Source organism: Saccoglossus kowalevskii, chromosome 13 (assembly GCF_978046115.1).
Source record: "Saccoglossus kowalevskii chromosome 13, keSacKowa6.1, whole genome shotgun sequence".
NCBI classification, from domain to species: Eukaryota; Metazoa; Hemichordata; class Enteropneusta; family Harrimaniidae; genus Saccoglossus; species Saccoglossus kowalevskii.
In genome coordinates, this window is record NC_140653.1 from 27,770,602 (window position 1) to 27,783,814 (window position 13,213).

General features: G+C 36.9%; 1 protein-coding gene across 1 annotated transcript in view; it reads left to right on the forward strand.

Annotated features, from left to right (window-relative positions):
* The window catches only part of LOC100370653 (ubiquitin-like modifier-activating enzyme 6), a 70,883-nt gene extending 58,085 nt beyond the window's left edge, over positions 1-12,798 (forward strand). Inside the window, exons 21-27 of the mRNA XM_002733677.4 lie at positions 4,893-4,956; positions 6,247-6,382; positions 6,770-6,896; positions 7,288-7,481; positions 10,255-10,470; positions 11,200-11,294; positions 11,738-12,798. Coding sequence (XP_002733723.2) covers positions 4,893-4,956; positions 6,247-6,382; positions 6,770-6,896; positions 7,288-7,481; positions 10,255-10,470; positions 11,200-11,294; positions 11,738-11,861 — 956 coding nt within the window. The 3' untranslated portion in view covers positions 11,862-12,798. The remainder of the gene's footprint in view (positions 1-4,892; positions 4,957-6,246; positions 6,383-6,769; positions 6,897-7,287; positions 7,482-10,254; positions 10,471-11,199; positions 11,295-11,737) is intronic.
* Positions 12,799-13,213: the final 415 nt, after the last annotated feature.

Genomic DNA, 13,213 nt, shown 5'->3' on the forward strand with positions numbered 1-13,213 from the left:
AAATATGTTTGTTGTTCCAAATACTTTGATTTAGGGGATGCTTTTCACCATCTGGCGGAGCAGTGACTGCTAGCCACGACTCTAACATACTACGAAAGAAACCCCTCACAGTAATGGGAAGAACATTAATATTAAAATTACTCTTTAAAAGAGTTTCTATTCCCCCAACTCGAGACAGTTTCTTCTGCAAAATCCATTTCCAAGGGTGGACTATATCATTGTCAAACAGACGACGTAGCCAATCTATTCGTTGAGCCTTCACTATTGCAAAAATATCTGGTACTTTTAGGCCACCTACACAAATGTCCCCTATCATTGTTTTCCTGGCCACCTTATCTTTCCCTTTCCAAAGAAATGCAAATAGCATTTTGTTTATTTCTTTCAGGTATCTATTAGGGCAATCTGAGAGACTAAGAACATACTGAACTCTTGAAATACCCATAGCTTTAATAATTTGGATTCTGCCAAGCAGTGTTAGGTCTCTCATTTTCCAGAAGTGTAAAGATACTTTTAGTTTCTCTATGGGGATTGTGACATTTCTATCCGTTGCCATTTTTCTGTCATTTGAAAAGTAAACACCAACAATTTGAATCATATTTGGCCATTTTACCGCAAGGGGTTTCTCTTTACATTTGCTTTTGTTTCCAATCCACATTGCTTCACACTTATCCTGGTTAATTGCTAACCCAGATATTTTTTTGAAATTGCCCAATATTTCAAACAGTTTTCTACATGAGGGGAGGTCACTAAGGAAGCATGTCAGATCGTCTGCAAACGCTGCACTTTTAAAAGAACCAAAACCCGGAACCACAACCCCTTCAATATCCTGATTGGACCGCAGTGAGCACAGAAATATCTCCAACCCCAAAATGAACAAAAGGGGAGAAATTGGATCCCCCTGCCTAACTCCTCGCCCCAGAGAAAAATATCCTGTACTGGTGCCTTTGTTCATAACACAACTGGAGATGTCAGAGTAAAATACTTTTATCCATTTTATAAAACTTGGGCCAAAATTATAAGTCTCCAATGCTCTAAAGAGGAAAGGCCACTCCACAGTATCAAAAGCTTTTTCAAAGTCTACTGTTAGTAACAAACCAGGGATGTCCTCCTCGTCCATGTACTCCATTACACAGTCAACCAATCTCACAACATCTCCTATAAATCTATTTTTGACAAAAGCCGATTGGGTTATATGTATTAACTGTGGAAGGACTTTTTCTAATCTTTTAGCTATACATTTTGTACCGATCTTATAATCTGAATTGAGGAGTGATATAGGCCGCCAATTTTGGATCTTGCTATTATCCCTTCCTTTTTTCTCCAGCAATATTATTACAGCTTGTCGTTGAGATGTGGATAGCCTGCCTTTCTTAAAGGATGTATTTAGAGCCTTCACCATAAATTTTTTAACCAATGGCCAAAATTTTTTATAAAAATCTGCTGGCAGACCGTCATTACCTGGAGTTTTATTTGGTACAAAAGTTTTAATCACCTCCCAGGCTTCTTCGACAGAGATGAGTCCTTCACAAATGTTTGCCTGATCTTCAGTGAGTTTTGGAATGTCTGGATTATCAAAAAAGTAAGCCTTTTCCTTCCTCGCCCTTTCATCTTGGTCAAGTTTAGAGGCATACAAATTTTCATAATACATTTTAATTTCATTATTTATTTCCTTCTGGGACCTCACCTCTAACCCATTTGCTCTAGTAAGTTTGTTTATTTGAGATCTCCTAGCGTTCATTTTTTCTAATTGCAAAAAATACTTAGTATTTTTCTCACCTAACTCATGCCAGTTGGCCCTCGCTCTAACAATCTGCCCCTCTGCTATTTCGTCGTATTCCTGTTGTAATGATTGTTTTATTTGACTAAATTCATGTAATACTTCAGCAGTAGGGTTTAGGCAAATTTGATCATCTAGAATTTTTAATTTTCGCTCCAGATTTTCTATTTTTACTGTTTGTTTTTTCTTTTTTTCTTTACTAAAAGTTATTGAGGTTTTCTTAATACAATATTTAAGCCAGTCCCATACCATACGCGGGTCCTCAATATCCTCGCCTTCTTTTAGCCAACTAGGGAACTGGGTTTCAATAAGCTCAATATAATCAGTGTCTCTCAATAAGCTAGTATTCAATTTCCAATATGAGGGACCACGTACAGTTTCGTCATATTTCAAGCTAATGACGACCGCCGAATGATCAGACAGCACACAGGGAACAATTTCTGTTTGAACTACATCACTAATAAGTGACTGGCTTACCAGAAAATAGTCTAGTCTACTTTGGATCAATACAGGATTAAAGCGTTTCCATGTAAAGCTACTTTTCTCCGGATGTACAATTCTCCATACATCTACCAGATCAACCGCCTCCAAAAAGCCATGAAACATTTCCGAAACACGAACCCATTTCTGGGGGTTACCACCTTTCCTATCTTTAACCATGTCCAATACAATGTTGTGATCGCCCCCCCACACAATTTGGATATCTGGGTCTGACATGCTCCCCCTGATCTCACTGAGTAAATTCTTCAGAAAATTTATGTACAGTTTTTCTTCATTTGGGGCATATGAATTAACCAAAAGAAAATGTTTCCCATATAGCATAACATCATGAATTAAATACCTGCCGCCTGGGTCACATATTGTATTTAGAACCTCATAGTCGATGTTTCGAAAGATAGTCAACACCCCCTTACTGTTGGAAACACCATGGCTAAAAAACATCTTTCCCCTACACTGCTTACTCCAAAATTTAACCACATCTGTACTGCTATGCGTTTCTTGCAAAAAAGCAATACTAGAGCCTTGATTATTAATCCACCTAAACACATTTTTCCTTTTCTTGCAACGACCCAAGCCCCTCACATTTAATGACAAAATTTTAAGTTCAGAAAACATGGCAGTTGAATTGTAACATACTCCCTGGTACACCACTTGTAATAAAATTTGACTCTTTTCTCATAAAAATCCAACAAAAAACAAAACAAAGGAATCTGCCCCCCAGGCCAAAAACTTGCCTGTAAAAGGTGGGCCACAAAAACTCACAAATTTCCCCATATCGGATGCATCCACATCTGAATAAAGCCAATGGATTGTTGCATCATGAAAAAACACCCGCCCCGCGAGCTCCCAAACAACTTTAAAAGAAACAAACGCTTTTCACAAACAGAAACAAAACAAAAACAACAACACTCAAACCGCATAACTTTACAAGTTCAGGTTAACATTTATCAAAAATAACATTACTGTTCAAAAGTTCAAAACTCACCATTCACCAACCATATTTCAACAGTTCAAAATAACAGTACAGAAACAACAGTTCGTACGAAAGTTTCCTACTGCCCCGTACACCACGACAAGCGAGAATAGCCTACCGCGTTCATTAAATCATCCAAATCTGGGACACTGCCTGTCAGCCGAAATATCTTCAGTCCTTAAATAATTTCCCATCAATGAAAAGTCTACCGTTGGCAAAACGTGGACGTTTACCTTGTTCAAACGCTTTCTGCATGACTGGACGCAGCTCACATTTCCTTTTGTAATCAGCTTGCGTATAATCTTCAGTTGCAAATATTTCACCTTGCTTTAATAAACTTTTGGCTTTTCGTAGAACAGCGATGCGGTCCGGTCTCCTCATGAATTTAACGATTATATGAGGTGCAGGCCTCGCACCGCTCCGGCGACCATTTATCCCAACTCGATGTGCATTTTCGATCATGGCGGCTGCGCTCTCGAACCCCAACTTCTCCTTTAATAAATCCGCAATTATTTCCATGCAGTTTTCGCCCTGCTGTATCTGGAATCCACCAAACCTAAGGTTGAAAGCTCTTGAGTATCTAGCAAGCCGAAGCGCCTCTTCCTCATTTTCCCTGGTCTTGGCTTCCAACTCCTTGATCTTACTATCGAATTCACCGAGTCTGCCTTCTACCGCCTCATGGCTATTGCGCAATGTGGTCATTTCATCTGATGACGCAGTTAACGCTCTCTCGAAATCCGCCTGCTTCCTCTCCATATTCTCAAATCTTTCAGTTATAGCGTGTTGTTCCTCATTAAGCGCGTCCACCTTCTTCTCAATTCTGCTAAGAGCATTTTTTATATACGATTGGAAGTCCGGATCGACCTCGTCATGCATATTGGGAGATTCACCATCGCTTTCACCTTGCTCTCGTGTTCCGATTTTTCCCGAAACTTGGTCACGTGATGTTTGGGTCGCAAAACCCTGTAAGACATTTTGTTGTTTCGTTTTGGAAACCTTGCTTTTCACGGTCTTCGGCGGCATAATTTCAACAAAAACTCACTTCCATCCGGCGACCAGAACTTTACATCCCAGATAAAGTGATTCGCTTAATTGTCCTGTACTTATTACCTGTAAAACTTCACCGGAGCCCACGGAGCAGGCCAGTCAAAGATCTTGCTTACATGCCAGTAACCTTTGACCTCCCGTGATATGTGCATATTAAATACCTTCCTTGCATGAATTCGCCAAAAACACTCATCAGATTTCAATGAGAATTAGCAGATAGTTGCTCTGGGATGAACCACAAACTAAAAAGAAGACAAAAAGTTAGTTTTCATCAGCCATTGGAACACCTTAAATTTTCCTTCCAAAAAGTTGGTACAACATTTTACACATTCTATGTTAGTTTTAAATCAAATGGATATAATTTCCATTGGCTATTGGTTTTGATCAACATAGATAGATATATTCATTTGCTGTTACCCAAGTACATTTTTGAAATTTTGTAAAAGTTAACAAAAGTGTTTAATAATCCTAGAATCTCACGCCTATACGCCTAACATATGTAGGCGTAGGTATCACATTATTATTGTGTTTTTGTTATATCAGCTTTGATTATTTTGAAGTCCATTTACATGACTTTTTTTATTTCTTATTTAGCTATGTTTTGGCAGTCACCCAAGAGACCACCCGTACCCATAGATTTTGACATTACCAATCAAATGTGAGTTATTTTTTGTAAGTTCAGTATCGCTTCATCAAAATATTATTTTGAAAGTGTAAGAATTGTAGATTTAGGATCAGTTATTGGTATCATATATTAAAAAATATATGTCTGATAAATTCTGTATTTTTATTGTAACTTCCAATGAATTTGACAACTCCTTTCATTCTATTTTCATTCATTTCATCATCGCCCTCAAAATATTACTTTTAAAGACATATTTTTCATTTTTGCCATAGAGGGCATCCTTAAAACAAAAGTTTAATATGCTATGATTTGGCTGACATTTTTGTGTGTGTAATCAAGTGATCATTCACCATTGTACCATGAAATATGCACAAGATACATTATAAATGAGTTTCTACGAAATGCTTCTGTCTAATGTTGAGTGACCTATGTGTGTATGAGTGTGTGGTCATGGTGGAATATGATTACAAATACTGTGAGGGTGTTACATCCACTGATACTGAAAAGAGCACAGCACTATCTACCAATACTTAGAGAAATGCAGCAGTGTCCATACTGTCTGGGTGTATACTATAAGGTTATTATGAGATGAGATAGTATGCATGAGGGCAGTATAATGATCGTATCAACAGACGTGTAGCCAAGCTTTGTTTAGTTACTGTACTGCTTGAGCACAGCTCTATCTACAAATACTTAGAGAAATGCAGCAGTGTCCATACTGTCTGGGTGTATACTATGAGGTTATTATGAGATGAGATGAGATAGTATGCATGAGGGCAGTATAATCATCGTATCAACAGACGTGTAGCCAAGCTTGTTTAGTTACCATACTGCTTGAGTTTATACTTTGGTATTTTTGTGATAACATTGTTAGTATACATCTTTTGCCTGAGAGATAGCAGCCTGAAATGGCAACAAAGAACGTCTAGTGCTGTGTGAATGGAAGGAATGTGTTTGAATGTGATATAAACACGATGCGCACAAAGAAAGACATTCAAACGCATTCATAACACTTTTGAACACATACGTATGGCATTTTACGAACGGGAGAATGCTATTGTTTTTGTTGTCAGATGTATAATAATTCGACGTAAGTTAATGATAATATTGTTAATATACATCTGCCGTGTCCAACTGATGGCTATCGAGAAGTCATTGAAATTGTTCACTTTTTAGTACCATTGACTTTGAAATATCATATCATCATTCCTGATTAGGAATTGGCATATCTATATAAGGTAGTATGCAAATACCACAAAACTGTAACATGCTGTAACACTGCATGTATATTTTAATATCTGTTTTTCTGTTCTAAATTTACAGGCATACAAATTTTATACTGAGTCTAGCCAAGCTACTTGCTTATGTTTGGGGAGTTGCTGTAACTTGCACAGATACACATTACATTGTTAAAATACTAGAAAAGACAGATGTTCCTCCATTTGTACCCTCGTCTAAGGTGAGTCTTTAGAATGTATTAAAGAAGAAAGTATTTGATATCTTGAACACTCATTATTCACTGTGGTGGGGCTACATCACAGAACGTTATGTGTTGTTTGGACATGCAAGCTGCTGTGGAAAGCGGGTCAATGAGTTGGTGAAAACAGCTACAAATGGGAAACAGCACAAACTTTGAGGTAATCCTTCCAAATAGATATACCGCTATGTTGCATATGGAGGGGTAGTCTTGTTACACTGTTTGGTGGAGTCTCAACTATTCCAAAGTACTATTTTCTGAAAGGTTTAGGCAGTTGTTTTCACCGATGATGGTTGCCAGGCAGTGTAAATGCCTTGATGTTCGCCTGCAAGAATAGTTAGTAAATAAATATATATTCCTTACTGTTAGAAAATTGAAACTGATGAATCAGCTGAGAAGCCAAGAGAAGATGAAGAGGAGAACTTTACAAGTGATGATATAATGTATTGCTGTAAGACGCTATCAAAACTTATTAAAGATGGTAATGCTAAGCAAGGTCAGGACAATCACAATTTTGTTATATTTGCTTAGAAGGATGCATATACTGTAAAATTAATTTTCGCTATTTTCGCTGAAGGAATGATTCAGTGAAAATAAAATCCAATGAATATACCTTTTTTTTTTCCATATTTTACATGCAACTATCGGAAATCAGTGAAAATAAATTCCATACAAAACACCCAATACCTTTTTTCAGCGAAAATTAATTCCAGCTAAAATAAAGTATTTCACAGTACCAAAAATGACATTATTGTTGTATACTTGATCATTAAAGTATGCATGCTGAGTATTGATTTCATTAGTGCATATATATAGTTATTATTAATCAATGAAGAACTTGTTTTTAATTTGATCTCAAGAGGGCGCTGTTTAACATTTTTTTTCAGAGTCTCTGTCATTACATCCTGTAACATTTGAAAAAGACAACGATGACAATGGTCACATTGATTTTATCACATCGGCAGCCAATATACGTGCAACAATGTATAATATAGATAATGCAGATAGGTTAAAAATAAAGAAAATAGCTGGAAGAATTGTGCCAGCAATAGCTACAACTACTGCTGCTGTAGCTGGTCTGGTAGGTTGAATTTACTTTTGTTACTATCCTCGGGGGCGGAGCTACATCACAAGACGTTCCACGTTGCTAAGACACGCACCACTGTACCATGCATTTCTATGGGTTCTGTCCGTGCTGCTGTGGAACGCCGGTCGAGCCGGTGAAATTTCGAGAAAACAACACAAGCTCAACTTTCAAGTAATCCTGAACAAGCAAATTTATACATGTTACACATGCAGGACTAATCTTGTTACACTGTTCAGAGGAGTCTCAACAACCATCCCAAAGTACCATTTTCTGAGAGTTTTTGGCCTTTGTTTTCACCGCCAGGGTTGCCAAGCGATGAAAATGCCTGGATGTCTGCCCCCGGCGATAGCCATTTCTAATAAACCTTAGAAGCAAATGACCGCTGTATCTGAGAGCAAGACTTTTTGCCTTCATATAGTGTTCCATTCCTTCCTGTCATGGTATCCATTATGCCCCTGGACATATCTAGCCATGGTATTTAGTATTATGATGCTGGGTTTGAATGGAATGTTATTTAAGAGCAAAAGAAGTTCTTCAACACTTAAGCCGGACCTTTAATTAACAAGGTTATCACAAGTATATGACAAAGTACACACTCAGACAGTATGGACACTGCTGACTTCTGCTTCTAGACTTTGATTACTTGAAGAACCAAAACAAGTGCTATGGCTCACTTGGTTACAAACAAGATCACATCTCTATTTGCATCTAAAGTTGATTGTATTGAAAGCTTCTTCATCCACATGCTAAAAATCATTTTGAGATTGGCTTTTGATATTGTCTACTGGTGTTCATTTTTACTCTGAAGTAAATTCAGTAGGACATGATGTCTAAAGCCTGATTTATTTGTCATATATGTAAACAACCACCAGTTAACATTACTTCAATCCCTCGTGCTGTTCTTTGTAGTTACTTTTTAAGATTTATCGGTAGTTGCATATTTACCGGACTCTGCCGTAAATTCGCCCTGGGCTGTTAAACGGTAGTTTGGGTTTAAAATAAAATAAAATGGGACCAAGAAATCGCCCAGGGTAATTTTTCGGCAGTTTTTTAAGGTGTAATCTTTTGTCTTATGGGTGTGCATTGCTCAACTTGGATACCAAAATGTTCTTGTAGGACAGCGTAGCTATTTCTATTGTCAGGTTGCTAGTATGACATTCATAAAGACAATATTTTGCATTAGTAGAATGCACAGTTTTGTCAATATGGTGCTATACCGTATTACCCCGGGCACGCGCCCAGGGGCCTGAACATACAAAATCTGGAAAAATTGGGGGTGGGCGCTTACCCGAGGACCACCCCAAAAAAGAAACGGCCAGGAAAAACTACCGCTTGTAATCCAAGATGGCGATGACTTCATTAGCATAATTTTGTTCACGCACGTATTGATACATCGCATCGTAATTACTGAAGAATAGCAGACAGGGTTATGAAACAAATAAACCTTTTATTACTGATGAAATGTTTACAAACTTGTGAATACATAAACATATCCAAATGGCGATACATAAAAAACAGACTGAAAATAAACTCTGGTCGACCTCATTAACATGATTTATTCACGCACCCACACACATGACAAAATTATGATGCAACAAGTTCCCATCGTCGGCATGCCTCATTATGGTTATCGTAATGGACTTGAGGTCGGCAAAATGTTTTTTCTTCAACGACAGAAAAATAATCTAAATGACCGTAATGCCATAGCTGTGATGAAGGATGGAAAGAAAGTAGCAAGTTTACGACGTGATGTCTCAAAAGCGCTAGCTCCCGTTCACAGTCAGCTGGCACCGGTGTCACTGGGTGTATATGATAAAGGGAAGTTGTGCAACCAAATTTGCCGAGTTCGCAGTTTATCGCCAATAAAATAATAACTAAGGCAGAAACTCATGGTTTTTCAACATTTTTGTAATACAGTTATTGTTCTCTATCAATAATCCGCCCAAAACAGGAACATTTATACTAATTCTTGTGTTTTTCGACGTTTTTTTGAAAAACCTGCGATTAGGCTGCGAAAGTAGGACATTCCAGAGGGGGTGAAACGAAAGAGCCAAACTTAACGCGTAAAAACAGAATGCGTATATTGACCTTTACATGGCCAACCAATGGCTGGACATGGATACGTTTGCGGTCGTTGCCAAAAAGCCCCGCGTCCATCGCCTGGCGATGCTCTTTCGTTTCACCCCCTCGGGAATGTTATTTTTTTATCGGCGAAAAACTGCGAACTCGGCAAATTTGATTGCACAACTTCCCTTTATCATATACACCCAGCGACACCGTTGCCAGCTGACTGTGCTCCCGTTATGGATTCACAGTCAGCGAAGTGCTACGTTTTGAAACCAAAGCTAAGTGCTTCAAACCACTCACCAAGGTATGGATTATTGCAATATTGGATTCATTGTGAATGAAGAGAAAGCAAAACATGTGCGCCACATGCTGCGTGGTTCATCTTACGTCGTTAAGTTCCAATGAGTTTTCACGTAAAAACACAAACAAAACTTTTCAGGGCCACCACACACTCTAAAAAGCGAACTACCGTAGCAAACACACTATTTAAATAAATCAAACGCGTTCGATTTTGACAAATAAAACTTTATTGTTGACCCCGTTCTTGGGTAAAAATCACCCTGGGCGTTTAACCGAGGATGTTCCCAACATGTAACTTTTGTGAAAACAGGGGGGTGGGCGCTTGCCCAGGGAGGGGCGCGTGCCCGGGGTAATACGGTAAATATAATAATACAAAATGTAAAATGTTTTATTCCTCCAGGTAACAATGGAACTTATAAAAATAGTGAAGAAATCACCTCTGGAACATTACAAGAATTGTTTTTTGAATCTAGCTTTACCATCAGTGATATTCTCTGAACCGGGTCAAGCTGAGAAGACCCAAATTCACACAGACTTATCATTTACATTATGGGACAAATGGCAGGTTAAGGGGAATAAAAGTTATACATTGAAAGAATTTCTGAAATATTTCAAGGTAAGATGCATAATAAGTAAGGTCTTAGATTATCATTAAATCAGAATATCAGATATTTTGTTTTTCACAGTGTGGTTTTTTAGACATAGTCAGGAAGCAGGGTTACCACATATGTGTGTGACCATGTGTCCATCAGCACTTGTATCTCAGACATGCCTGGGCTGATTTCATTCAAACTTCATACGTACATACATACATGCATTTTTTTCATGATGCAACTCAAGATGGCCAAATGGTGGCCATTTAAGGGCTAAAAAATCATTTCTGCTATTCAGGAACTGAATCTCAGTCAAGCTTTGACATATTTCATTCAAACTTGGTTTGTCCATTGAACATAATAGAGTTTTGAGGCACATTCAGATTGAATTAAAAATGGCTGATTGGCAGCCATTTTGTTTTGAATGAATGCTGTTTTGGGTCCAAATTGATCCATATTGAATCTGATTCAAGATGGCTGATCATTATTTTAGTGCTAGAAATGCATTATGAATGTCACTGGCAGAATAGAGGAAGGAATCACACAAATATACTGGCTCACATTGTATTTTGTCTGTCACATGAGTTTAATTAAATATTTGGCATTATTTTGACAGTTACATGCACTAAAAACTGAATGAATACTTGTCATTGACAATGAATTGTATATTACCGGTATGCTGTTAAATTAATGTTTTGCTTTAATGATCTAAGAATGTATTCCTAATTGAAAAATCAATTCTATGTGTGTAGACTACATATGGTCTAGAGGCTACAATGGTTGTACATGGAGTCAAGATGGTGTATGTACCCATAATGCCAATGCACAATAAGAGACTCCCACAAACGTAAGTCTTTCATAAACTTTTAAGTAATCTTGTTTACCATGATGCAGTATTTGCTCTATTATAAGCACATCTCTAATAGAAGGAATTATAAACCCAAAAATCAAATTTGTTATATACATGTACTGAATTATTAATTTACATTGGACCATAGAAACACCTGTCATTTATGTATGAACATGTGCTACTAATAAAGCAAATATGGTATTATATTTTATGCATTGTGATATGAAAAGGGGTTTGATTTTATGACTAATACATTCATTAAGATTGTTGGTAGTTTTTCACCAACTATGAAGATTTTCAATGCTTGTTTCCCCTGAAATGTGTCCTGGATCACATGTATAAATTACAAACTGGCACAGATTCTGTTTTTGTTCTGTTTGATTATGATTATGGAAATTTTGCTTGTACATCATTCGTAATTATTTTGATTTACTTGATAGGATGATAAAATTACTGAAACCAACACCGAAACAAGAGTACGTCGATTTGACAGTGGCATTTGAAAGCTCACAGGGTGAAGACGTTCCCGGACCACCTGTTAGGTACTACTTTGGAGGAAAATGAAAAACATATTCCATCTCAGTTATGATACTGCTGACTATGAACTATTTCTAAACTTCTTTGTGAGCCATCTACTCCAGTTACTGGACCAGCTTTGTCATTATTTGATACATGTATGTTTACATTAGTACTGCAAATAATTTGACTTTCTGATCCACACAACAGCTGAACACCTGTATTTGAATGAATTGTGTAACATGGTGCAAGTTCTAATTTTATGTAAACAATGTTTTAACAGTAGCATGGGACCCACTTAGAAAACAATGCAGTGAGATGACTCACTTTAAGTCCCTTTTTACATTGTATATTTCTCGTATCATCTTGTGTAACAACATCTTCATCGTTTGTGCAATAGTCCTGATTGTCCAGAGGAATTTACATTGTGTGCAAATAAGAAATAAATAAATGTATCTATGTGCTTTGCATTGACATTAATTTTGAAGATAATTAATAATAAAATTTCCCCTGCTGATTGGCATATTGCTTCAATAAAAAAAAAACATACATCTGCATATACAGTAATTTCATATTTACCGGTATATATGGAGAGTGGAGAGTATATTCTTGTATACATACATGTATTGTGGATATGACACAACTACTACATACATTATTCTCTTATTCTGCACTAATGCCAAATTTGGCCTTTCAACTAAATATATACTGTAAATGCATTAATTATTCACTGGGTTTTAATTTCCCTAAATTAAATCTATGTGAACATGTAAAATAACTATGAAAGTCATTGTCTATTTGACAAATTTGTGAAATTATAACATGGTGAATATGCTCAAAACATTAAAATAAATAGATTTACAGTAGTCAGGAAAGTAGAGCGCCCTCAACATCTAACCACAATGCCTCATTTCACAATCATGACAAGCTAAATGACCATCTATGTAACCACATTTAACGAGAATAAAACTTCTGTACTTGTCTACATTGTATTGAATTCTGAATGTATTACTCTTCAACCATATTCCATGAAGGTGGTTCAGGAATTTTTTCCCAACATTCAAAGGGATGACCCCCCCCCCCCCAACTAATAAGATGTCATGCTTCACTGGGATATTTCTTGTTCTTTGTAAAAAAGAAAGTTGAATCAATTTCCACTGTAATCGGGCACTTACAGTGGGGTAACTGCACCTCCAGTTTATTAGAATTATATGAAGATGTTATATGAAGAAATATAGTGGTTTCATTTTAGGATATTACATTTATGTGTCAAATCTTTTTTTGTATTCTTTCAGAAAAACATGTTGTTTTATAATAACAATAACAAGAGAACAATACATTGTAAACAAGAATTATTTTTTTTTTTTTATATAAAGCTGTTCCAGGAATCCAGCAATCAG